Below are 26,843 nucleotides of genomic sequence, written 5' to 3' on the forward strand. Positions count from 1 at the left end.
TGTTGTTAGTTGTTAACCCAGTCATACTCAGTTGCCTGAACCCAAGAATGTGGATCTGTTATGATGATAGAGTATCTCCTGACATTGCTTTTGCAACTATATTAATTTTAACATTCTGTATTAGATTTTGCTTCATAAGCAAGATAATTTGAAATCATTTTTAATAAGGAGAACAATATAAACGTAAGTAGTATTAGTATACATTTGAGAATAGGAAATCAAGAGCAGAAAGATTGTAATTGGATAACTTGTTTACTCATTCTTTGAATCAGTGTCCACCAATTGACTGTTTTGATTTATTTTCATTGCTTCTTTATACCTTTATATATTCCTGATATTTACAATTGATACATGCTTGTTCCCTCATGCAGTAAATACAAAAAATGTAAATAATGGTCCATGGTTCTAGTTCCTAGGGCTATATTGTTAATATTTTGTATATTTCCTTCTGAATGGCACTTTGGGATTGGTGTATCAGTTCCTTATTGAGGGAATGGACAGAAGCCTTAACGGGGAAGGGTTAAAACTATGCCTCTCATTCTGGAAGTTCAGAAAGTTTATCTACAGTAAGCATTTTGATTGACTTGTACAACAAATGTCTCTTTGTCAGTTGAAGACTTCCAACATGTTTATTTGAATTTACAAGGAATAAAAGTCCTTGTTGAAATAAGTGATGAAAACAATTATGGCTCTTCTTTTAACAGGTATTTGTTTGCTTATGGAAAGGTTGTAAAGTATATAACACTCCGTCAACCAGTCAGAGTTGGTTACAGAGGCATATGCTGACACACAGTGGAGACAAACCTTTTAAGGTAAGTAAGTGTATGTGAGTTTTTTTCTTCACTTCAAGTTAACATGTTTTTTAATGGGCATACTTTTGCCCTTCTAAAAGTTTTTTAAAGAACCATTTGTTTTAACATTCCCATAGATGCATGGAATTTATAAAGTAGATGAAGGTAAAGATAATTTAATCCAATTTTTAAAATTTGAAGGCCAGAAAAAAGTCACTGTGAAGGTAGGGTCTTGAAAACAGTAAGTGTGCAGACCAGTGACTTGAATGTATGTCTTTAAAATTGCTTGGTTGTGGTTAATACCTCGTGCTCTAATTATATTTTCTCACTGTCATAGGTTTCAGCCTTTTTATTAGCAAACAGTACTGATTATTATATGAAAAAATAAAATTGTAGAACATTAAGGGATTTGATTCCTTTCACTCAGTTTTGAGGTCATGCTACTGAGCTTAGTCGTAAATTACCGTGTCAAATAGATGTATTTGGGGAAATCTGTACAAAGAGCAATTTTCTGTAAAAACCATTTTTCCTTTTATCCTCATTAAAAGTTAAAATATTTTGGTTTGTAACTATGGAAAGCATATACCATAGAGATTAAAAGTTTGTATTTAAAGAAGTTTCATAAGTTAACAGTGTCTGCTGGTATATAAATACTGTGCCAGAAAGTTCCCTTGGGTTTCATTAGAGAAAGAGGTAATTCTTGTAGAGTTGTTTTTTTAAAAATTACTTAATTTTTTTGGAAAAGATAATCATTAACAATTTTTAAAAATTATAAAGAAAAAATTTATATTGAGAAATCTTGCTCCCTTTCTTGTTCCTTATTTTCGCTCCCCCAAATATATAACCATTGTTCTTAGTTAGTAGTGAATTCTTTATGAAACTACAAGCAGATACATATGTAGGATCATTCTCCTTCCTTTTACACAAAATCTAATAAACTGTATACTGTCTGTATCTTATTTTTTATAAGCTTTTTATTTTAGAGCAGTTTTAGATTTACAGAAATATTACAAAGATGGCAGAGTTACTGTATGTCCTATACTGTTTCCCCTGTTATTAACATTTTTATTGTATGTATGTGTACATTTTGTAACATACTTTCTAGTAGAGATCGTTTCATATCTGTTCATAGAGAATATTCTCTTTTTTAACAGTTTCATAGTATTCCATTGTGTGGCTGTAGCAGTTTATTTAACCAAACTTGTATAGATACTTGGGTTGTTTTTAGTCTTTCGCTATTGCAAATAGTACTTCAGTGATAAATCTTTGAACATATGTCATTTTGTACATGTGTAATTGTATATGTAGGAGAAATTCCCAAAATGATGTGAGTGGTTAGATCAAAGGCTATATAAGCATTGGTAATTTTGATAAATATTGCCAAACTGCCCTCTGTAGGAGTTGTGCCCTCATCAGCAATGTTAGAGCGTCTGCCTTCTTCACAGCTTTGCTGAGAGGGTGTTGTCAAACTTTTGTGTTTTTGCCCATCTAATAGATGAGAAATAGCATCCTGATGTAGTTTTTTATTTTTATTTTTTGGCCGTGCCTCATAGCTTGCGGGATCTTAGTTCCCTGATCAGGGATCAAAACCCAGGCCCCTGCAGTGGAAGTGCCAGGCCCTAACCACTGGACTGTTAGGGAATTCCCTCCCCTGATGTAGTTTTGCTTTTCCTTTATTATTGATGAAGTAGGTCATCTTTTCATATGTTTAACCATTTGGATTTCTTTTTTTTTGTTCTTTTTAAAATAGTCTCATTGACCTTTCTGTTGGCATGTGGGTCCTGTAATGTTCACCCCCTAGTCTTCCCTGTAGTCATACTACAGATCCTGGCCCTGAACTATGTGACCTTTGAACTTCCCATCTAACATGTAACTGGTAATAATAGTTACCTCATAGAGTTGTACAGTATATAGCTAGTAAATGTAAGAGATTGTTGTTAAAGTAAAAGAATCATTTCCTTTCTCATTGTATTTCCATATATTTTTCTTTAAGGCAGCAATTCTGTTGCTGGTCGATTATAATGTTCAGGTTAATTTCACAGCCTGTACAAATGGATTCCCCCCCCCCCCCCAGATCTCTTTTTAGAAACCAGAGAAGATTCCCATTGGAGAGGGGGAAAGAAAATGTCTTTAAAAGACAAAAGTTAAGGAGTGTGATTTAGTGAGGCATTGTTCTATAAGTCATAGGAATCATTTGAATCAAAAAAAACATTTATTGATGTCTGCAGTACATGGCAATGTGCTAGGCATTTGGGAAGCATGGTGAGTAAGAAAGGCAGGCCTCTGCCCTTCAGGGAACTTACATCTTTAGGTTTATACAGATGTAAGTAGATTTAAGTAGTGAAATGTCACTATATAGGTCACTATAGTGACCTTCAAAAGGTTCTCTGGAAACATGAATTAGTGACGAATGGGGCTGGAAAACAGTAGTAGGAGGTGAGTGGGAGTTGACTATAGAGAGGAGGTGATGCGGTGATGATGCTTGAGGCAAGTCCCTTTGAGAAAAATGTTTTTAGTTGTAACACGATATAATGTACAATAAAGTGTTTAAAGTACACTTCAGTGTTCGGTACTTTAAACTTCAGCACTTTCGTATGTTTGTATGCACCTGTGTAACTACCATTCTGATGAAGAATATTTTCAGTAAAACCAAGTTGCTTAATGTAATGTCCCTTCCCAGTCTGTCCCCCTCCATCCTTCTACTCCTTCCCCAGGCCATGTTACGATTTCTATCATCCTGGCTTAGTTGTATGAACTTTTGTGTCTGGCTTTTTTTCACTCAACAAAATAGCAGTGAGGTTTGTCCTTGTTGTAGGTATCAGTCATTAAAAAACAACAACAGGGCTTCCCTGGTGGCGCAGTGGTTGAGAGTCTGCCTGCCAATGCAGGGGACACGGGTTCGAGCCCTGGTCTGGGAAGATCCCACATGCCGCGGAGCAACTGGGCCCGTGCGCCACAATTACTGAGCCTGCGCGTCTGGAGCCTGTGCTCCGCAACAAGAGAGGCCGCGATAGGGGGAGGCCCGCGCACCGCAATGAAGAGTGGCCCCCACTTGCCACAACTAGAGAAAGCCCTCGCACAGAAGCGAAGACCCAACACAGCCAAAAATAAATAAAACAAAAAAACAACTGCTGTGTAGTATTCCAGTGTCCAATAAACCATAGTTTGTCCATTCTTCTGCCCATGGGTTCCTAGCCTTTGGCTGTGATTAATCAAGCTGTCCTAAACACACTCTTCTACATGTCTTCTGATGGCACACATGTACTCATTTCATTTCTCTTGGTTGTATAGTTAGGAGTGGAATTACTGAGTTATAGAATATGGCATATTTAGCTTTAGCAACTGCAAACTCTTTTTCAGATTGGTCCTATCACTTTACATTACCACCAGCAGTGAATGAGAGTTTTAGTTGCTGTGTATCTTGGTATTTGCCATCTTGTTAATTTTAGCCATTCTGGTGTCTGTGTAGGGGTATCCCATTCTGGCTTTAATTTTTATTTCCCTGGTGAGTAATGATATGTTGCACACATTTTCATGAGCTTTTGGCTATTTGAATTTCCTCTTTTGGGTGAAGTGCCTATTTCAAGCCCTTTTCTGTTATTTTATTGAATGATTTGTCTTTTATAATTATATAAAATTTTGTATATATTTTAGATACAAGCCCTTTGTCAGATATGTATATTGTAAATGCCTTATTGCAGTCTGTCTTTGGTTATCCTTTCACCTTTCCTAATGGGATCTTTTGAAGAACAGTTTTTAGTTTTAATGAAATCTAATTTATCAATTTTATGGTTAGTGCTTCTTGTATTCTATTTAAAAAATCTTTGCCAACCCTCAGTATATGAAGATGAGGAGGATCTTAACAGAGCTAAGAGTTTTGTCTCATGGTAATAGGGAGATCATTTCAGAAGTGTGTGTGTGTGTGTATACAATAATATAATTTACATATCATGAAACTTACCAAGTGTATAATTAAGTAGTTTTTAGTGTATTCATAGGTTTGTGCAACTATCACCAGTAATTACAGAAATATGTACTTTTGAAAGAAAGAAAAGAAAGCATAAAAGAATGAGTGGACTATTTAGGGAATAACATGTAGTTTCATATATTTAGTGATACTTTATGGTGGCAATTTGAAAATATGTAAAAAAAATTTCTGACTAGTGAGCTTGGACTCTTTAGAAATTAAGTATAAAAGTAATTGGTTGCAAAATGTTTTCTTTGCATTACTGTTCTTATCTCTTATTATCTATTAGTCTGGAATCCGATTATTATAAGGAGTTTGCATTGTATTTTTTGTCTTTTATTTTTACCATAGGCTTCAAGCACTTGCCAGAGAGTTCAGTTGTGTTCATATATTAAACAACATCGGTGTGGCTGCTTTGTGGTTGGATGGTTTGTGTGGGGGATAATTGATAGAATCATCTTGATGAGAAATTTTTTAAAATGCGCACTGCCTTTTTTTTTTTTTTTTTTTTTAATAAATGCTCTTAGGCTGAAGAATTTTAATTAATTAATTTATTTTTGGCTGTGTTGGGTCTTCGTTTCTGTGCAAGGGCTTTCTCTAGTTGCGGCAAGCGGGGGCCACTCTTCATCGCGGTGCGCAGGCCTCTCACTATCGTGGCCTCTCTTGTTGAGGAGCACAGGCTCCAGACGTGCAGGCTCAGTAGTTGTGGCTCACGGGCCCAGTTGCTCCGCGGCATGTGGGATCTTCCCAGACCAGGGCTCGAACCCGTGTCCCCCGCACTGGCAGGCAGATTCTCAACCACTGCGCCACCAGGGAAGCCCCAATGCGCACTGTCCTTAGTGAAAACAGTTAAAGTTGTTAATTCTTTAGAATGAAGCCTGAATAAATAAAAGGGATGGAGGATAGGGAAAGGAAGGGCTAGTATAGTGCCTAGTGTTGCCTGGCTATGACAGACCTGGGAAGTTCACAGCCAGCAAAGCTTTTCCTTAGTTCCTAGTAGACTCTCGCTCTTCTTCCTCCACTCTGTCACATGGAAATAAGTGTGTTATAAAAGTTATGCTTGGGCTTCCCTGGTGGCGCAGTGGTTGAAGGTCCGCCTGCCGATGTGGGGGACGCGGGTTCGAGCCCTGGTCCGGGAGGATCCCACATGCCTTGGAGCGGCTGGGCCCGCGAGCCACAGCTGCTGAGGCTGTGCTCCGGAGCCCGTGGGGCACAGCTCCTGAGGCCCGGGCGCCTGGAGCCTGTGCTCTGCGACGGGAGAGGCCACCACAGTGAGAAGCCTGCGCACCACAACAGGGACCCAACGCAGCCAAAAATAAAATAAAATTAAAAAAAAAAAAGTTATGCTTGCTTCATATTAAAAAATTTGACATTGAAAAGCTTAAATAAGAAGATAGTGTAACTATAATCTAACTATCTATTATATTTGACTTCTTAACATATATGTACAAAGTAAAGAAATAAACGGGATCATTTTGCACCTACGTGTATTGTACCTTTTTTTTTTTTCTTTTTGGGCCATGTTGCTTGACTTGCTGTATTTTTAGTTTCTGGACCAGGAATTCCCTAGCCTACCAGTTTAGTTTTGTATTGGACATCATTTCATGTCAATAAATTAACTTTTTAGTGGTTGTGTGATCTTTCTATGTAATAGTTTACCATATTTTATTTAATCATTCCTTGATGGATTTTGTTGGTCCAATTTTCCACAATATAATCAGTTAACACATTTTTATAAACTACTTTTGTGAGCTAGTATAAATTCCTAGAAGCTATTTTGCTCAGTCAAAGGCTATATGTCTAGGCTTGCTTTTGAAAGGTATTATTCCCCCTACAGAAAAACATACCAATTTGTATTCTAACCAGCAGTGTATAATATAGTGCCTGTTTCTCAACAACCTTGAGGCTTGTTGTTCTATTTTATCTTTACCAATCTGCCGGTATATGGTAACATGTTTCTACTTATGTAAGTGCAGACACATACAGTGTAAATACAGTATAAATACTTTTCTATATATTCACATCATTTTTCCCCTGTATTAATTATTTTGTATTTTTAGAATGGGAATCCTTTTTGAGCTCATTATTCTTTTTTATAAAGTAGGAAAAAATTTCCCTCCTGTGATAGGAATTAAATATTTTCCCCATTTTGACCTTCTTCTTGACTTTTTATGGTGCTTTTTCTAAAACACAGATTTTTTAAACTTTTAATTTTGAAAAATTTCAACTTGCAGAAAACATACAAGAACTCCCATATATTTCTCTCACACATGTATGTGTAAAGAACTCCTGTATACCCTTCAGCCAGATTCACCAGTTAACATTTTGCCACATTTGCTTTCTCTGTATCTTTCCACCCATCACTACATCATCCATCTCTCCATCTGTCTCCCTCCCCCCATCTCTCTCCTTTCCTCCCTTTTTTCCTGCATACACACACACGCGCGCGCACACACGCACACACACTCTTTTGGGGGAACCATTTAAGAGGAGCCGTATCCCTAGATAACTTCAGTGTGTGTTATTTCCTAAGAGCAAGGATGTTCATTTACATAACCTTAGTACAGTTACCAAGTTCCAGAAATTTAATATTGATGCCATCAGCTATTCAGATTTCACTAATTGTCCCAATAATGTCCTTCATAGCCCTTTTTCTCCCCCCTTGGTTTAGAATCCAGTTGAGGATCATGCATTACATTTAGTTTTCATGACTCCTTGAAACTTAGTTTCCTCAGCCTGTCTTTATCTTTTATAGCACTAAAATTTTTGAAAAGTATAAACATTTTATTTTGTAGTATGTTCCCCATTTGGGGGTTGTTTGATGTGATCAGATTCAGTTTATACGTTTTCGGTGAACGTAGAATAAAATTGTCACTGTATCACTTCAGGGGACACTTGATGAGAGTTTGTTCCATCATGGATGAAATTACCTAGCATCACTTGGTTAAGGTGGAATTTGCCAGGTTCTCTACCGTAAACTTATTATTTGTCCCTTTACAATTAATGATTAATTTTTGGAGAGATACTTTGAACTATATGAATATATTGTTCCCCATTAGAACTAGTTTTAGTATCCATTAATGTTTCTTGCCTGAATCATTTATTACTATGAGGGTTACAAAATGAGTTTTTTTCTCTCTTCCCATCTAAATTTATAAGTTGATATTCTACTTTCAGCGCTTTCTGCTCTTTATTCTATCCGTCAATCAATCATCTATCTACAGAATGGCTCATGTATTATGTTATTGTTTTTTTTTAAATAAATTTATTTATTTAATTCTTGGCTGCGTTGGGTCTTTGTTGCTGCACGCGGGTTTTCTCTAGTTGCGGCGAGCAGGGGCTACTCTTCGTTGCAGTGCGCAGGCTTCTCATTGCGGTGGCTTCTCTAGTTGCAGAGCATGGGATCTAGGCACATGGGCTTCAGTAGTTGTGGCACGAGGGCTCAGTAGTTGTGGCTTGCAGGCTCTAGAGCGCAAGCTTACTAGTTGTGGCGCACGGGCTTAGTTGCTTCGCAGCATGTGGGATCTTCCCGGACCAGGGCTCGAACATGTGTCCCCTGCATTGACAGGCGGATTCTTAACCACTGCGCCACCAAGGAAGCCCTATGTTATTCTTCGGCTTATAATACATGACTATCATTTTGATGCTCATCTAATACAGATTTTTATATTATCAATTTTTGCTCATGTGGCTTCTGGAGCAACTGTCTAAAGATTCAGATGGTAAAAGTCCATTGGAGTGTTGGTAATGGCAAAGGGTAGAAACTGGAAGTCTGTAAGACCTAATTGAGTTGACATGGGAAATAAATGAAAGTCATGGATGTGTCATTTAGGTTTAAGTTACATTTGATATTTCTTAAACTTGTTTGTTTTGTGCTTGAGAAGAAGTTAGTGTCATATGAAAATAATTGATCATGTCAGCTCGTTATGAAATTTTAGTTTTGTAAAATCAAACATACTCCTAAAATGTAAATATAGTTTTTTCTTTTAATAATGTTTATCTTTTATAATTAAAGTACAAAGATTATTCCTAGATAAGCACCTTCCGCCCCAGCTTCTCCCCGCATTCACTTTGTCTTGTATGTATACTCTTGCTTTGTATGTGCATTTAGAGTTTGTGTGAAGGGGAGTTGCTGCTGCCATTTTGTTAAATGTAGTGAAACCTTTCATTATTAAAGGTTTGGAAAACATTACATGTGTTTATAGGACTAGGATTTTGGAATTCTTTCAACTATTCTCTGGTCCTTTTTTTTTTTTTTTTTAAATGTGATTTTGATTCTTCTTAGTCATTTGGTATTAAGCATTATCATGGCTAATTGGCTTCAACTCACCATGCTCAGAAATGCTTTACTTAACTGAAGAAAATAAAAATTAGTCATACACAGCATATTTGGTGATTGTTCTGATTTCCTTTTTTGCCAGTGTGGCAGTGGCTTGTCTGGACAAATTTGTATAGTATGTTAGAAATTACATAGTTGTACTTTTCAGATAGGCTCCATAGTTTTTTTTTTTTTCTTCCTACGTGTTTCTCCCCTACTCTAGTATTTCTGTTTACTTTGAACACAGTACTTGTAGTCACTCAGTTGTCATGGGTTAATGAATTTATTGTAAGTTTTCCTCAGCAACTAGTCTCCAGCAGCTCAGCATGATTGGCTTCGTTCATAAGAGTGACACGTCTGAATGACTTCTTATCGTGTTAAGAGTATTGCTTGAAAAACTCAGATTTTCTTTCAGGCCTTATACATGAAATAGCCAGTCTTTTTAGGTGTTTTGGAATCAAGAACCTAGCCTAAATTGTTGATGAAGAAAAAAGAAATTTCATCAAACCAGACTTAAGCTATTATATCTTTATCACTGTGAGTGGCTTACAGTTGTGCATACAGGCAAATTCTGGTAATTTTTACAGTACATAGTGATGCTAATAATACATCATTCACTGCGATGGGTGACAAAATAATTTCCTTCTTCAGTTCCTTTGTAACCTGTTTTATAATGTTAGTCGATACTGATAATTTAAAAAATCTTTTGCTTTTTCCCCCCAGCTTTGTTGAGGTATAATTGACAAAATTGTAAGATATTTAAAGTGTACATCGTGATGATTTGATATGCATTAGTCAATTGTGAAAGTATTCCCTCCATCTAGTTAATTAATACATCCATCACCTCACAGATATATGTATAAAATACATTTTAAAATTATATATATATTTATTATATATATTTTTTAAATTATATATATGTATATATATATATTTTTTGGTGAGAATCTTTTGCTTTTCAACAGACATTCTCTGTAATAATACAAAGCTTTAAGCACCCTGTTCTAGCTTTAATTCTCCTTTACCTTTTCGTATGTCTCTCTGTGTGTCTGTGTATTTGAAGCTCTCATGTTCCCTAGCCTTGGCAGACAGTTTTTAGGAGACTCCCACTGACCAGAGATGGTACAGTTTGAGTAAAATAAGGAAAATAGCTGCAGTGAATATGATGATACTGAAAAACAAAAGGTGATTCCTCTCCCCCCTCCCCCCCCGAAATGAAAAACCGATTGGTCACCATTGGAGAATGGTAAGGATCTCATTATTTGGAAATCTGGTAAGAATCAAGAGGTAGTTCTTTCTTTACTATATGAGCTGTGCCACTCGATATTCAAATTCTGGTGCCTGAGTTGCACCCATGACCAATTAAATTAGAATCTCTGGGATGTGCTGCCAGTCATTGCTATATTCAAAGAAATCTTTCTGGTGATTTGGATGTGTACTCAGGCTTAAGAACTTCTGTTTACAAGTATTTCTCTTATAGGGGGACCTTGTAAGAGAAATACCGCTTATTATAACACTAGGTGAACTTTGTTAGTTATAAAAGCTGATAACTAAGCAATATTTCTCTGGTAAATGAGGTTACCAATTCAGTGCTCATTGAAAGGAGGAAAAAAGGCACATACGAAAGATGTATGCTGTGTTTACTATGTGCATGTTGCATATGGGATCTTGTTTTTACTCTTTCTTCTCTGGGCCTCCTTGATATCCCACTTGCCTGTTGTTCACCCCCACCCAAACTCAGTGGCTGCTCCTTGCCAGTCTGCTTTGCTGACCTCTGTTCTGCCTGACTTCTAAATGTTGGAGAGTGCTGTCAAAAATTCTCACCCTAGGGGTTCTTATTTTATCTCGTCCTTTGGTTTTAAATACTGTGTATATTCTGATTACTCCCAGATTACCTCTAGCCCTGACTTTCCCTCTTGGATTCCAGAATAGAATATTCAGCTTGGATGTCTAATAGGGCATTTTGAACCTAACATGTACAAAATCTTGGTTTTCCATTTCAAACATGGTTCTATCTTAGACTCAGTAAATAGTAAGATCTTCCATCCAGTTACCCTGACTTTAAGAGCCCTGAAATATTCTCGATTCTTCTCTTAACTTTTCCTATACCGCCCCACCCCCCCATGCATTAGCAAATCCTGTCGATTTGCTTGCCTCTCAGTGTATTTTGAATATTATTACTACCTCTCACTCTATTATTCCCAGTTATTCTAAGGTTCACTTAGTTATTACTATTTGAAATCCTTGATAACTCCTCTCTAAATTAAAATCTATTTCTTAGCATGATGCATAATATCATATCTGATATTTACCTGCTTCTCTACTCTCATTTATTCCCTTACTTTACCTTCATAGGAAATTGTGTTCCAGCCATACTATATTACTTGTAGATCTCAAATGGGTCACATTTTGCCCTCATTGTGGTTTTGTATAGGCTGTGCTTTCTACCTGAGAATCTTAAAAGCTTTTTGTTTTGGAAGGATTTTAGAGTTACAGAAAAGTTGCAAAGATGGTACAGAGGGTACCCATGTACGTTTACCCAATTTTTTTCCCCCGATCTTACCATCTCACATTCTGTGGTACATTTGTCAAAACTAAGAAACCAACGTTTCTACCTGGAATTTTTGTTTTCCTTTAGATTACCTGCTAATAAATACTACCATATCTTCTGTGAAACTGGTGTTTTCTGCTCTATGTTTCAGTTGCCCCTTGTAGATTTTCATACTACTTAACGGGAATATGAGTATGAATAAGACAGTCTTTGTACTAGCAAAGACAGTCTTAGTGTTGCTTCATTCGAACAGATCTGTTTGAAAAAACTGTCATTCCATGTTTCAAATTTTATAACAGCTACTTGCCCACAAGAGTAGCTGGCATATTGAATGTTTCAGTGGATTTGAGAGACAGAACATTTAAAACACTCAATGTCCAACAGCCAATTTTTTTCCCTGATTGTTCAAACAGGCTTTTTTTTTTTTTTTTTTAAATCAGAGCACCATATGTGGTAGCTTGAGTTCAGTAGTCATTGTTGTATGTGTGGGTGAAACATTGAATATTTGAACAGTAAAATCACTCAGCACCATGAAATGCTTGTGTTAAGAGGAGTGAAGGCACTAAGGTACTAAGACCATTTGAGGCAGCAGATTTGTCTCTCAACTTGTTCTCTGGGATAAACACTAAATGAGTGGAATATTGATTAGATGATGCTTAAAATTACTTTCTCTATTAGGGTAAAAGAATTTGTATTTTAGTGAAAGGTGTGTGATTCTGTTGTATTTCTTTTCATTAAAAGTACTCTTTTTCTCTCATTCTAAATTCTCATTGTATTTTCTATATTTTCTTTTTTAGATTTGTTTTTGATTCTTGAATGATGAATAATCAAAATCAAAGATAAAACAATTTTCCATTAGAATTCTCATTGATTTTATGTCCTGAGCATTGATTGAATCATTGCTGATTAAAATAAACTTGCGATATTTACTCTCTCACTTCTAGATACTACCAGGGCTTATTCATTGCAGTTTTGAAGGAACCCAGGACAAAATGAATCTGTTAGCCTATTTGGGCCCTTGTAATTAAGGATAATCCTGGGTGGATTCATATCACAAAATCCCTTTCAATTTAAACCTGAGGACTTAGATCTGAACTGTTATTATCATTGCTGCTTTAACTGTAGTCACGTAGCAGTTCTAAAATTTGAAATGTGGAGTTTCTCAACAAATTTTTTTGAATAACCAGTACTAAACTGGGAATCCAAGGGCAAAGACTGTTTTATTTATATTGTATTCCTTGAAATATCTGACACATGGGACACAAAATATGCTTATTTAAAGTATGTTTTTATTTTTTATTTATTTTTAAAAATTATTTTATTTATTTATTTTTGGCTGCGTTGGGTCTTCGTTGCTGCACGTGGGCTTCCTCTAGTTGTGGTGAGCGGGGGCTACTCTTCGTTGTGGTGTGTGGGCTTCTCATTGCGGTGGCTTCTCTTGTTGCAGAGCACGGGCTCTAGGCACACGGGTTTCATTAGTTGTGGCTCGCGGGCTGTAGAGCGCAGGCTCAGTAGTTGTGGCGCACGGGCTTAGCTGCTCTGCGGCACGTGGGATCTTCCCGGACCAGGGCTCGAACCTGTGTCCCCCGCATTGGCAGGCAGATTCTTAACCACTGCGCCACCAGGGAAGCCCTAAAGTGTGTTTTTAGGATACGTGTTAGGAAATACAGGGATGACATCTAAAATTGAAAAGAAAAATAAGTACTGCATGGCTTAGTCTAAGGCAGTACTGTAGAATAGAAATATGTGTGACCCAAATGTGTTGTTTAAAATTTTCCAGTGCTGTGTTAAAAATAATTGAAACAAGTAAAAATAATTTAAGTAATATCTTTGACTTAACCAATTATATCATTTCAGCACCTTATCAATATACGTATAATTAATAAGATGTTCTGCTTTTTTGGTACTAAATCTTCCAAATTTGGTGTGTATTTTATACCTACGACACTTTTTAATTTGGACTAGACAATTTAAGTGCTAAGTAGCTGTATGTCTAATGACTAAAATTTATTGGACAGTGTAAAACTAACCCATTAGGGCAATTCTACTTCAGCACTCTTAATTCAGGTGCTAAACAATTCATCTTTATTTATTTATTTTTTTAAAATCGAAGTATTGTTAATTTACAGTGTTGTGTTAGCTACAAGTGTACAGCAAAGTGATTCAGTTATACATACATATATATAAAATGTATATATACTCTTTTTCAGATTATTTTCCATTATAGGTGATTACAAGATATTAAATATAGTTCCCTTGCTACACAGTAGGCTTTGTTGTTTATCTGTTTTATACATAGTAGTGTGTATATGTTAATCCCAAACTCTTAACACCCCCCCCATCTTCATCTGTATTTAGATTTCATAAAATTTGCAGTTGGAGAAGTAGATTCACACACTCAAGTTTTCCAAACATATTTAAAAGTTTTTCAGTAGTTAAACTGAATATCAGGTTTTAAATTAAAAATTAAAACAGTTAATAAGGAAATACAAATAAAAACCACGATGAGATAACACTTCTTACTAGGATGGTTTTAATAAAATAAATGGAAAATAACAAGTCTGGGCAAGGATGTGGAGCTATCCTTGTATAACCTTGTATTTGTTTATACATTGTGAATACACTGAATACCACTGAATTGTATACTTTAAAATGGTATGTTATGTGAAAGTCACCTCAAAAAAATTAATAAAATTAAATAAAAATAAAAGTTCAGTTTCTTATAGTAGCCTTATTTAAAATGTTAAGTAGCAGCATCTGGCTAGTGGCTTCTGTAGTAGACTGTGGTGTTCTATGGCAATGTGGTGATCTACAGAAGACAGAAACTTTAAAAAGCATTATTCTTTTCTGGTACTCAAAATACGTGTAGTAAGTTTTTAAATTCTAAGAATTCAGCATCTGTTAGATGCTAAACTTCTCATGGTCAGAATCTGTAGCTGAACATTCTTGATGTAGGCTATCTGAGGACCACACTACTGATAGGATTGTAAGAATTAAATGAATTGGTAAGCACTGAATATGGCTAATTGCTTCTTTTCAGGGTTCCCGTAACACTCTGTGCCTTACCCCTGACTCTAGGTCCTTTGAAGCTGTTGCTTCGTATGTATGTCTTGCTGATCACATGTAAGCACTTTCAGGGCAGGAACTGTATCTTAACCATCCTTATACTTCTAGCATCTTACATAGTACTGAATATAGAAAAGATAAGTATTTGAACTAAAATCTTGAGTTATTCCTCTGCCTCTTAACCTTTTGTTAGCAATGCTGAGTACAGTTAGAGCCCATAACATGTCTCTTGTATATTGAAATAAATAGAATAATTATTAATGGTACTATATAAGGATTTTGCTGTGAAATGTCTTAGCTAGCATTGATTTTTATCAGAATCTATAAGCCAGTATATTTAGAAACACCTGTGATTTGCAAGATGCTTCTGGTAATATATATATATATATTCATAAAAGTATGTTCCTGCCTTCAAAATGCATGGAAAAGATGAGTTGGGATAAATTATCTAATTATGCTCTGAAAGTGTGAGGATGTCCTCAAAAGAGGATGAGCTCCCTTTCACGTGGGCAGATTTAGAGAGATTTTGTGAATAAAGTTATAATCTCTACTAAGAGAGGGTTGTAGTGTGTTTTTAGAAGTTTAAAATGGTAGAGGTACCTAGATTGAAAGAAAGAGCCTGGAAGCATGTGGATTTTTTTGTGGTATTATCTAGAAAAATGTAATTAAGTTGAACCACCTGGGAATAATGTGATGGATACATTTAGTGGCATATGTGGCAAATTTGCATACTTGGAGTTTTGTTGTCAAGTCAGAAACTAAGCAACTTTAATAAATTACTAATAGAAACCCACCAGCAATCCAGCTGTGGATTTTGCTATTTGGGGATCATTTTGGAAAATGTTTGTTTTAATTAGTAACATTCATTTGTTAGAAGACCTGCAATTACTATTTTCTAAGATCTAACTAGAAATCACACACTTGTACTGTAGCTAATTTGAGCATTGTAATTTTAGTGATATCCAAACATTCTGCATTCATTGTTGGAATAGCAGATCTGCCAGGTGACAGGTAGTTAAGTTGACCTCTTGTTTTCTCAGTCTTGCAAGTACAGAAGGCTGAGGAGGCAATATTTAATGGAACTTACAGAGGGTTGCATAAGACCAACCCTGAGCATACAAGATGTCTTCTCTGACTGACTAGATCCAGTAGTTTAAAAGTCAGTATTTCTTTCTTGTCTGTTACAACAGTGTAGAGCAGTTGGGAGCCTGATGAAGGTTTTGAAGTAGCATATATATATATATTTTTTCTTCTTGTGGCTCCGCGGCTTGCGGTATCTCAGTTCCCTGACCAGGGATTGAACTCGGGTCACGACAGTGAAAGCCTGGAATCCTAACCACTAGGCCACTGGGGAACTCTCTGAAGTAGCATATATCTTAAAATAAAAATAACTTTGAAAATCCAGGAATCCCAGTAATTGTTCGATTATCTTATTCTTTGATGTGAAAACAACTTACTGTTCCTCTTAGAAAAGTGATTAAACTCCAGATTTTTCTGGGAAGAAGATTCCACTATTTTTGTCTTGCACATGGTGGGAAGAGCAGTAAACTAAGGAGTCATGAAATTTTCCAGGCTCTGTCACTGCTTAATCTGTATTATTTTGTGCAACCTATAAAGTGAAAGGGGGGTTGTACTAGTCCCTCATAGATCCTTTCTGGAATTAGTTCTGCAGTGTTACTGATTTACTTCTGAAAATATGAAATATTCACTCATTCACATTTTGCTTGTGTCCTATACAGCATCCCTGACATTTTTTTAATTTTTATTTAGTGTGTTGTTGGTGGCTGCAATGCCAGCTTCGCTTCTCAGGGAGGGCTAGCTCGCCATGTACCCACACACTTCAGTCAGCAGAACTCCTCAAAAGTTTCTAGCCAGCCAAAGGCCAAAGAAGAATCTCCTTCTAAAGCTGGAATGAACAAAAGGAGGAAATTAAAGAACAAAAGACGACGCTCATTACGTAAGTGTTTCACTGAAAATCAGTGTGTATTAGATGGTTTTGTTTTTGTCTTGGGCTTTCATGCAAATTCAGTTTTTACCATTCTTCAACTTGGCTTATCTATTTTTGTTAACAGTAATGAACAGATAGGATCTTGGTCTTTCACTGTGAGAATTCAGTGATGTATGTTTTACCTCTAGTAGCTAAGGGAATGTAAGTATATGTGGCCTTAGAATACAAGCTCTGTAATTAGATTTTGAGGGCTACTTTGATTCTCTTCTAAATTAAGACAAATTATGACAGTGTTGGTATTTCTAACAATATTTTAGAAAATTTGAACATGTTAAAGATAAAAATCAAGTAAAAGTTAAGTAACCTGTCTGCTCCAAAGTGGTATGTGTGAATAGCGAAGCTACGTGTAGTCTGTCTCTACTTAACAGTCTTGCTGTGACACACATGTACAATGGTTATGTGCTTACTCATCAAATTATGAGATGTATCCTTGATATTTAGGATAGAACATAATTAGATGATTGTATACTTTCGAACCACAGGCGAAGAGTCTCTATTTTTGTCGTCTTCAAAGGTATTTCATTATACAGCTCATTAAAAAAATGGTTGGGCACCCAATCTTAACTTGTGTATTTATACAGTATATATAGGTAACACTGCTAGTGTGCGTTATAATTACCAAGAAGGAATACTGAAAAACAGAGATGAAAAAAATCCAGAAGTGGTATTATTTTCTTCCCCACTCTAATGGATCATGACACACAGCTGCTTTGGAGACTGTTACTTTAGTTTAGTGTTCTTGACACTTTAATAGTGGACATAACATGGTTAAGGTCTGAATGCGTAGAATCTGAAATTTGGGAGCTTTTATTATTCTGAATTTAATTCAAGTGATGACTTCTGTGTTTGAATCTTGAGTGAGGAGTGATATATTTGAATGATTTAGAGGGGTGAGTTATTTTTATTTTCTCTAAGTGCTTATCCTTCTCAGGAAAAAGCATATTTGGAGAGCATGGAGAAAGTATACATTTTCCCCCCAAGTAGCAGCAGATCAAATAGGAAGGGGATTTGTTTCTCAGCTTTAGGTAAAATCATGACTTTTTTCTCTCCCATAAATCTCTCTTTTTTAAATTTTTTAATTTTTTTTTAACTGATTTCCCATTGTCATTGCATTCTTAGTCTTGTGGGTTCTGTTAGTTTATCACTAGCTGGTGTTTTGTTTATTTCCTTTTGAGCAAAAAATCCAATGAGAAAAGAGCTATTCACGTTGTTTTATTGAGTATGCCAGCTGTTAGATTTGTGTAGATGTACAGTGAACTCCATGAATAGTAGAGATAATTTCACTCCACATAGTGGTAAGTCAGAATAGTGTGGTAAATCAGCATACATGTAATTCAGAATATGCTGTACCAAGAAATCAAGCCATTTCTTTTATTGTCAGTAAAATATACTTTTTAATTACAGATGATCTTGAGATATTTTACATATATTAGAAAGCTTCACAACTGTAAAATAATAAATTCGTTTCCTTACTTTGAACAGTGTTTTTATTAGGAATAAAAACAACACATTTATAATAATATTAGTGGGATAAAAATAGAAATTTAAAAAATGTTTTTATCAAATCTTCAATGTTTAACTTTGTTGTGATCATACTAAAAGATTGCTTACTCTAAGTTTGTGAATTTATTTTTTAATAAATGGTGTAAGCGTACTCATCTAAACTGCGTTATGACTGAAGGCATTTTTCATGTACATTTATTTTACTTATTCATAATCTATAGCTGTTATATTTCCATTTCTCAAATAAGGAAGCAGTCTAAGGTAGATCAAGCAGTTTGTGCAAAGTCACGTTGCTAATAACTGGTGGCATTGAGAGTTAGAAAGAATTTTGGTGGACTCATTGGCATTAAAAATGTATTTATGGGACTTCCTTGGCGGTCCAGTGGTTAAGACTCTGTGCTTCCACTGTAGGGGGCACAGGTTCACTCCCTGGTCGGGGTACTAAGATCCCGCATGCCAGGCAGCAGGGCCAAAAAATTAAAAACAAAAACAAAACAGCATTTATAATTTTCTTAGATTATTGTTAGAAGAGTTATTCTTAATCAAGAAAATGCTTGTCAAAAGTTCCAAAATAATGTGACCACTGTGTCAAATCTGGAAAATATTTTGATTACATATTAAAATATTCATGAAATGTATTTCATATGTTTGGCTGAGGTGAATGAGATCTGTGTGTAGTGCACAGATGGAGACGTTTATCAGATTGTTGAAAATGTAGGACTGGTGCTCAGGAGAGATGCTGGAGTAAAATATAAAATTATATGAAAAAGATAGTAGCTGAAATATGCAATCATGAGGTCGGAGGCTAGAACCTCACACACCAAGGGGCAGAATTAACCCACACTTACTCATTGGTTGGAGTTCTGCTTTTGTACATCCTTACCTTGTTAGCTAGGTTCTGTGTTTTGAAAGCAAAGAAAATCTTGCATTTAAACACTAGATAGATACTTATTCGTTGTTTCAGTCTTTTTTATTACATATTTTTGTGGAAAATGGACTACTAATATGGCTGCTTGGAGACTGTTATATTTTTCTAAATATTCTTTACCTCTTTTATATTGACTTTTAGCACGACCACATGATTTCTTCGATGCACAAACACTGGATGCGATAAGACATCGAGCCATATGCTTTAACCTCTCAGCTCATATAGAAAGTTTAGGGAAGGGACACAGTGTTGTTTTTCATAGTACTGTAAGTATTTGATTTTTTTTTTTTTCAAATATTTCCCACAATTTGACATTTTAATCATTACGTTGAATTTTGTAGCCTTTAATTTGAACTATTTAAGAATATTGGGGTGGCATTTGGGCTACTAGGCACTTGAAGATCAGTCTCTGACCTTAAGTAAACTAGGTGTCTTTTCTGACCTCTGGTTTCCTTGCAGGTAAAGTGAGAGCATTAGACTTCTTTTAACTCACATCCCTATGTGCTGCATGCTCCTCCATCACCCATAAAATGCACATCTAAAGTTTGTGTTAAAGCTTTCCATCAAATGAAAGGTTCATGAAGGAGGGAATTTTAATCTGTTTTGTTCTGTGAATGTATTCCAAGTGTCTAGAATTGTGCCTGACACATAGTAGGAACTCAGTATATTTGTTGAATAACTATGTTGTCCTACTTGGAAAAAGAAAAGTATTGAATTTGAAAAGGCAATAATGAATTTATTTTTTTGGTTAACTAGGAGTTAATAGAGAGCTGTTCTTTCTTCTCATGCCCCCTGCCATTTTTATTATCCAGTCATCTTTATATTGCTATAGTTTGGTGTAGGTCAGTTAGTAGAAATAAACTTTAGACCAGACTTTTGGTGATTTGAATCCCTGGAAAGAGAGATTATTTAATTTTGCCTGTTGAAATAGAAAATATACTAAATTTAGGTTTTATTTTATATATTCTAATCAAAATGCATGAGAATTTAAATATAAAAGATCAGTATTGATATCTCTACTGGTTTGAATCTCTTATTCTTCCCATCTCCTCTAATAATGAGGTTTTCTTATATTTTCATTTTTTCTTTTATGTATACTTCCAATTCAAAATGCCCAATTTTGATTTTGATTTCCAAAATTAAAGGCAAGAAGGTAGAAGATCAGACACAAAGGAAAGGGAATCTTTTCTGAGATTGGAGCACAAAATGGTGTGAGTTAGGGTTTAAGGAAAGTTGTACCATACTTATGCTCTTTTAAAGAATGTTGGAAATATAGTTATCTAAATAAGAATGAAGACAGAGTAAAAATGTGCTGGGAATTTTGTTGGGATTCAGCGAGATCAGGAGCTTGCTCGACAGTGATGGTTGAAGTCCTTTGGAATTTTATAACATACGTTTATGATTTGGTATGTCTATAATTGTTCTTTTTTTTTTTTTTTAAGTTGAAATCTAATATTTATTATCCAGGTTTACATTTATGTATTGTTAATAGGAGATAGAAAATATTAATCATTTTATAAGTTGAAATAAGCGGAGGATTGACTGTAATCAAAAAGTATTTCATGATGATCTGATAAAGTAGACTTTTAATTATCTTACTGAATAAAAACATGTCAGATACAAAATAAGTTAATTTTTTAATCCATGAGTTTTTTAAAATTTTTAATTAATTTATTTATTTTTATTATTTATTTATGGCTGTGTTGGGTCTTTGTTTCTGTGCGAGGGCTTTCTCTAGTTGTGGCAAGCGGGGGCCACTCTTCATCACAGTGCGCAGGCCTCTCACTGTCGCGGCCTCTCTTGTTGCGGAGCACAGGCTCCAGATGCGCAGGCTCAGTAGTCGTGGCTCACGGGCCCAGTTGCTCCGCGGCATGTGGGATCCTCCTGGACCAGGGCTCGAACCCGTGTCCCCTGCATTGGCAGGCAGATTCTCAACCACTGCGCCACCAGGGAAGCCCCCATGAGTTTTTTTTTAATTGAAGTATAGTTGATTTACAATATTGTGTTAGTATCATGTGTACAGCAGTGATTCAGCCATATATATATACATACATACACACACACACGTATATTTTTTCAGATTATATTCCATTATAGGATATGACAAGATATTGAATATAATTCCCTGTGCTATACAGTAAATCCTAGTTTCTTATCTGTTTTACATATAGTATTTTGTATCTGTTAATCCCATACTTCTAATTTGTTCCCCCTTCCCTCCCTCTCCCCTTTGATAACCGTAAGTTTGATTTCTATTATTATTGTTCTTTTTTAGTAAGATGTGGTCGGTCACCAGACCCTGAGTGTGGCATTAGGGATAATTTGTTCATTTACTTAAATATTGAGCACCTACATGTGCCAGGTACTAATGATACAGCAGTGAACAAAACAGACTAAAACAAAACAAGAAACCATGCCTACACTCTAGTGGAAGAGACATGATACACAAGATAAACTAGTAAAATTAAAAACTTAAAAGGAAGGAGGGTGTGAGCCATTCAGTTATTAGGGGGATGAGCATCATAGCCAGAGGGAAAATCAAGCATAAGATCCTCAAGTGGGGACATGCAAGTATGTCTGAAAAGCCGTGAGGAGGCCAGTGTGGCTGGAGGAAACAAGTGAGGCAGAGAGAGTAGGAGCAGTCGGAGAGGCAATGGGGAGAGTCTTGTTGGGCTGAGACATTGGCTTTTGTTCTGCGTGTGTTGGGAAACCATTGGAGGAGTTTGAGTAGCCATACTCTGTTGTGATTTCTTTTAAATAAAATTTTTATTGAGATATAATAAATACAGACTCACCCATTTAAAGTATACAAGGTAATTCCCTGGCGGTCCAGTGGCTCTCACTGCCGGGCCTGGGTTCTGTCCCTGGTCAGGGAACTAAGATCCTGCAAGCCACGCAGCACGGCCAAAAAAATACATATGCAATTCTGTGAGTTTTGACGGTTGTACTTAACCTGTGAAACCAGCACACCACCACAGTTGAGCTGTAGAACAGTCCTGTCACGCAGAACATTCCCGGTGTAGCTTTTTCATCTCGGCCTCTGCCCTCTTCCTTAAGAGAACTCACTGATCTCTTTCCTCTCATGTAGGTTTTAATGTGCTCACTCTGGTTTCTGTATTGAGAACAGATTGTAGGTCAGGGTTGGGGAGAGAAGGGATCAGTCTTTTCAGTATCTCAGGTGAGAAAAGACCAGAATGGTTGCAGTGGAGATACTAAGAAGGGTTAGATTCTGGATATCTTTTGAAAGTGGTATTGACAAGAATTATGGATGGATCAGATGTCAGGTGTGATAACGAGAAGAAAGGATGACTCCAGTGTCTTTGGCCTGGGCAGCTAGCCAAAAGGATGGAGCTGCCGTATAATAGAGGCTGTGAGGTGAGCAGGTTCGGGGAGAGGGGAGTATCAAGAGCCGTAATTCAGCACGTTCTATAGAACATCCAGTGCTTCTGTCGTGTAGGCAGAAGGGTGTAAGAGTTTGAGCTTAGAGGAGAGGTGTGGCTACAGATAAGGATAGAACTTTCTAGCGTATTAGTGTTATTTAAAGGTATCAGACTGGATAAGATCACCTAGGAAGTATTAAATAGAAAAGAGAACAAATCAAAGGACTGAGGTTTGGGGCCTATCAACATTTAATGATTTAAAGAACAATAAATCTGATGAAATAATGGTCTAGTAATGAACAAGTATCTCTACATGTTAAGGAGTAGAGGTGATGATGATAAATAAGGTTGTGTTTTAAAAAATGAGCATCAGCTTCATGCTTTCATTAGAGCAGCTCTTTGGATGAAATCTTAGGCTCACCATGGGAGGAGTAAAGATGATCAAAAAAATGAAGGAACTAGAAATGTGGTATTAGGAGTCTGGAAGAAAACTTAAAATTTACTCAGAGTGAAAATAGTCTGAAGATGAAAATAAGTTTTCGAGCCGTAGAAAACATCTGAGAGGATTTAAGAACATGATTGATTACCTATGTTTATCATAAATTTTAAAAACCTAGGAATAAGAGTGATTCACACCCCCAAGCGACACTGGGGTGGCAGAGGTACCTTGACTGAGAAAAAGTCACAAAGGTGTAGTATAATCTGAAGAATGCTTTTTCCTGGGGGAAGTGGAAGGAAGAAACATCCCTAATGGGAAAAGGTCTTCCTTGGAGCTAGGTGAGGAAGTTCTCTAAGGTTCCGTGAGTAGGACTGGAAAGGTTGCTGGAGGCAGTTTGTGTTAAACAGTAGTCAGAGATGTTCAGTACTAACTGCAAATGTAAGTTTCCTAGTTACCAAATTAACTTTTATAGGAAATAACCATATTTATAGTGAAAAGATTTGCATAAAAATATTTATGTGGGGTACTATGCTGTGCAGTTCGCCTAATTTGTCTTCTTTAATTGAAACATTTTCTTTTGAGCCGTCTCCAGAAGAGGTCAGCAGAATCCTAGTTACCAGTCAGTTGGCTTGCTGTACTTGGTTGCATTGCATTATTTTTATATCTTACTTCTTTGTAGAGATATTTTGTTTTAGCATCTGCAGATCTGTCTTTGAGCTTTTTAATTGATTCCATTACCGAGTCTAGAATTAGGGTACTTAACTATAGGTTTTTAAATAATGGGGCTAGAAACTGTTTTATATTTGTATGAACTGCTGTTTTTACTTCTAATATGTTTTGAGGATGACACATAACATTATTTTGTGAGGCTGTTTGGAACTTAAACTTGGTAAAAATATTGAGATTTAGATTATTAAAACACTAAAGAGCTAATTTGGTTAATATTGGCAGTTCTAAGAGTTAATAAAATACCATTTTGATCGATTTTTAAAAATCATTACCTTAGTTTTCTGAATCTGGTTATGAGTGACAAGCATATTGTTTTTACTACACTTATATAGGTCTTTATGTTGTGGTTGATCCACACTTTAACTTAGGTAGATTCCTAACTGAACTGAACACTGATTGGTTAATGTTTCATTTAAATTAACAGAAATCAACCAACAAACAGAAAACTCCCGAGCAAACGACAAATACCTTAATCCTAAAAAGGAGACCTCTCCCTTTCTAGCATTATTTTTTCTTTACTGTTCATTTGCTCTTTAAAAGTATTGCAGCCAATATGGATTCTTGGTTGGCAGTCTGGCTCAGCTAAAGACTTTGTAGATAGTAAAATAAATAGCATTTTCAAAGATAATATGGTTTGGCTATAATATTTTGGCTGGATAATATTTGGCTGTACAAAGCTACTTCAGTTCCTTTTTTCTTTTTCTTTTGTGAAAATATATGATCAAAGGTGGGAAATTGCTACAAACCAGGGCAGAACAAAATGTTGTGGTGGTAATATCTGGTCCAGGACATGAAAACTTAAGTTCTTGATTAGGACCAAAAGTGTTTTTTGAACATATTAAAATGATCTTTTATAAATAGTTTTATGATTTCTTTTATATCATTACTAGGTAATAGCTAAGAGAAAAGAGGATTCTGGAAAGATAAAACTTTTGCTTCATTGGATGCCTGAAGACATGTAAGTATTTGGAATACTATATATATAACTAATAAACTGATCAGTCTTATTTTTATTAAAATCTTATACTCAAAAATTACTTAAGCTATTGGGTTCAAAATAAAAGACTTAACAGAAATGAAGCCACAAAACATTTTGAGGTCATCAGCATTAAAAAGATAATCTGTAAAAGCTCTTAAGAGTAACTGGCTCAAGATATAAGCTTTAAAACTAGCTTTTAAAATTGTTTTTAATGTAAGCTGTTAAAGCAATTTTTAATCATTTTTAGGATGTGATTATTTTTAGAATTTTTAATGACCCTCAAGTAGGATAGGGTGCAAGCAACCTTAGTTGTGCCTTTGTTTGAATCATTTATTTTAAAAATTTCTAAACATTTTCCAGCACACAATTAATGATATTTTATAGAAAAAAACAATTGGTCAGTTTTCCAGGAGTGTTAAATTTTTCTTTTGAGTTTTAGTACCCTTTTATTAGAGCAATTCTGGCCCAAATGCTCCTTAATTTAATTGCATGCTCCATTTTCCTTTTATTCTCAAAAATAATTTTTTTTGTTGTTGCAAAAGGTAATGAAGATGTATCAGAGAAATCTTATCAGCATCAAGAATAGAATAAATTCAAATGAGTGGAATCTCATTAAAAATTAATAATATGTGGTTAACACTTGTTATTAAATATTTTTCTGTAATATTGTTTCCCAGACTCCAATCTAAAGAGATGTTAATGAATCTGATATGAATTAAGAGCTTTAAAAATAGATTTGGAAGATTACAATGCATGTTAGCATATTGAAGTAAAGAAATCTCTTCAGCTTTTTTTTTTTTTTTTTTTTAATATTTATTTATTTATTTATTTGGCTGCACCAGGTCTTAGCTGCAGTAGGCGGGCTCCTTAGTTGTGGCATGTGAACTCTTAGTAGCAGCATGCATGTGGGCTCCAGTTCCCCGACCAGGGATCAAACCTGGACCCCCTGCACTGGGAGCGTGGAGTCCTATCCACTGCGCCACCAGGGAAGTCCCATCTTTAGCTTTTTAAAAATCCTGTGATTGTCAAACTTCTATTAGTGTAGAACATGTTTTCCACTTCCTTTTACCCCCGCCCCTTACAGGTCTTAGGGAAATGCTAGTCTAAAATATTTTGAAATAGCGCGTAAAATTTATTTAATGAACTCTTTTTTACTGAACATTAAAGTTACCCATTTTTCTCTACTGTTAAAAAAAGAGACATTAAAGTGGCTTTATTTACAAAGTATGCAAAATGTTATGGGTTTTGATAGGCATCGCCTTCCCGAAAGTTTGTACCAATTTCTGATCTCATCTACTGCATTAGAGAGCTTATTTCCCTGGCTTATTATCAACACTGGCTATTGGCATTCTTACATTTTTCATTTCTTCGATTATGAGCAAGATAATTTAAAAACTGTATCTTTGGTGAATTAATGGTTTGTGACCTTTGTCTCTCTTGTTCCTTTTTACCTAATGAGTGTTCACTTGTTTCATACTGATTTGTAAGAGCCCTTTTTATGTTAAGTTTATAAACAGTTCCTTTAAAAAATATCATATTCAAATATCTGTATTCTTAGTATTTTGGAAATCAATCAATCCAAATATCAGAATCATTTTATTTGAATTTTTCTATAGGATTAAATTTTTTTAAATTCAGGATTTTGGTTATATGTGCTTTTTTTTAAAGTGGAAATTAATCTGGTGGGGATTTTATTTCTTATTTCTTCAGAAAGAAACTAGGTATCAGATTTTCATCAAGTTAAGCTCAGATATAGTTCCACTTAGCAAACTAAAAGACAGTGTGTTCTAATATTTGTTTCTAAGTTTGATGTGGCTTTGCCATCAAAAATTCATAATTCATTTCCAGATTTATGCCTAAAATTTCACCTTGCCGTTTTTCAGCTGGGACTCTACATCCCACTACTTAGATCACTGAGTTTCCTTGGCATCTGAGAAGCTCGTTAACCTAGGTGCCTCAGTCAGACTAGCAGAAAAAGCTGGGTAATGTGAAGGGTAAATTTAAAATTAATGTTATTTTATATATGACTTGTTTTTTTAATTCATAGTCTGCCTGACGTGTGGGTGAATGAAAGTGAACGACATCAGTTAAAAACTAAAGTAGTTCATTTATCAAAGCTACCCAAAGATACTGCCTTGCTTTTGGACCCAAACATATACAGGTAATTTAATTCTTGCTTTGATG

General features: G+C 35.5%; 1 protein-coding gene across 5 annotated transcripts in view; it reads left to right on the plus strand.

Moving 5' to 3' along the window:
• AEBP2 (AE binding protein 2) overlaps positions 1-26,843 on the plus strand; it is a 74,472-nt gene that overhangs the window by 26,423 nt on the left and 21,206 nt on the right. For 3 of the 5 annotated variants that reach the window (XM_082351988.1, XM_082351989.1, XM_082351987.1), the window contains exons 3-7: positions 705-812; positions 16,464-16,650; positions 19,274-19,398; positions 24,571-24,638; positions 26,707-26,820. In XM_082351988.1, coding sequence (XP_082208114.1) covers positions 705-812; positions 16,464-16,650; positions 19,274-19,398; positions 24,571-24,638; positions 26,707-26,820 — 602 coding nt within the window. Of the gene's footprint in view, positions 1-704; positions 813-3,606; positions 9,661-16,463; positions 16,651-19,273; positions 19,399-24,570; positions 24,639-26,706; positions 26,821-26,843 lie in introns of those variants that run through there. The other 2 variants (XM_082351991.1, XM_082351990.1) reach the window with 2 other exon arrangements.

The sequence above is a fragment of the Balaenoptera borealis genome (assembly GCF_965194805.1).
Source record: "Balaenoptera borealis genome assembly, chromosome: 13".
NCBI lineage: Eukaryota > Metazoa > Chordata > Mammalia > Artiodactyla > Balaenopteridae > Balaenoptera > Balaenoptera borealis.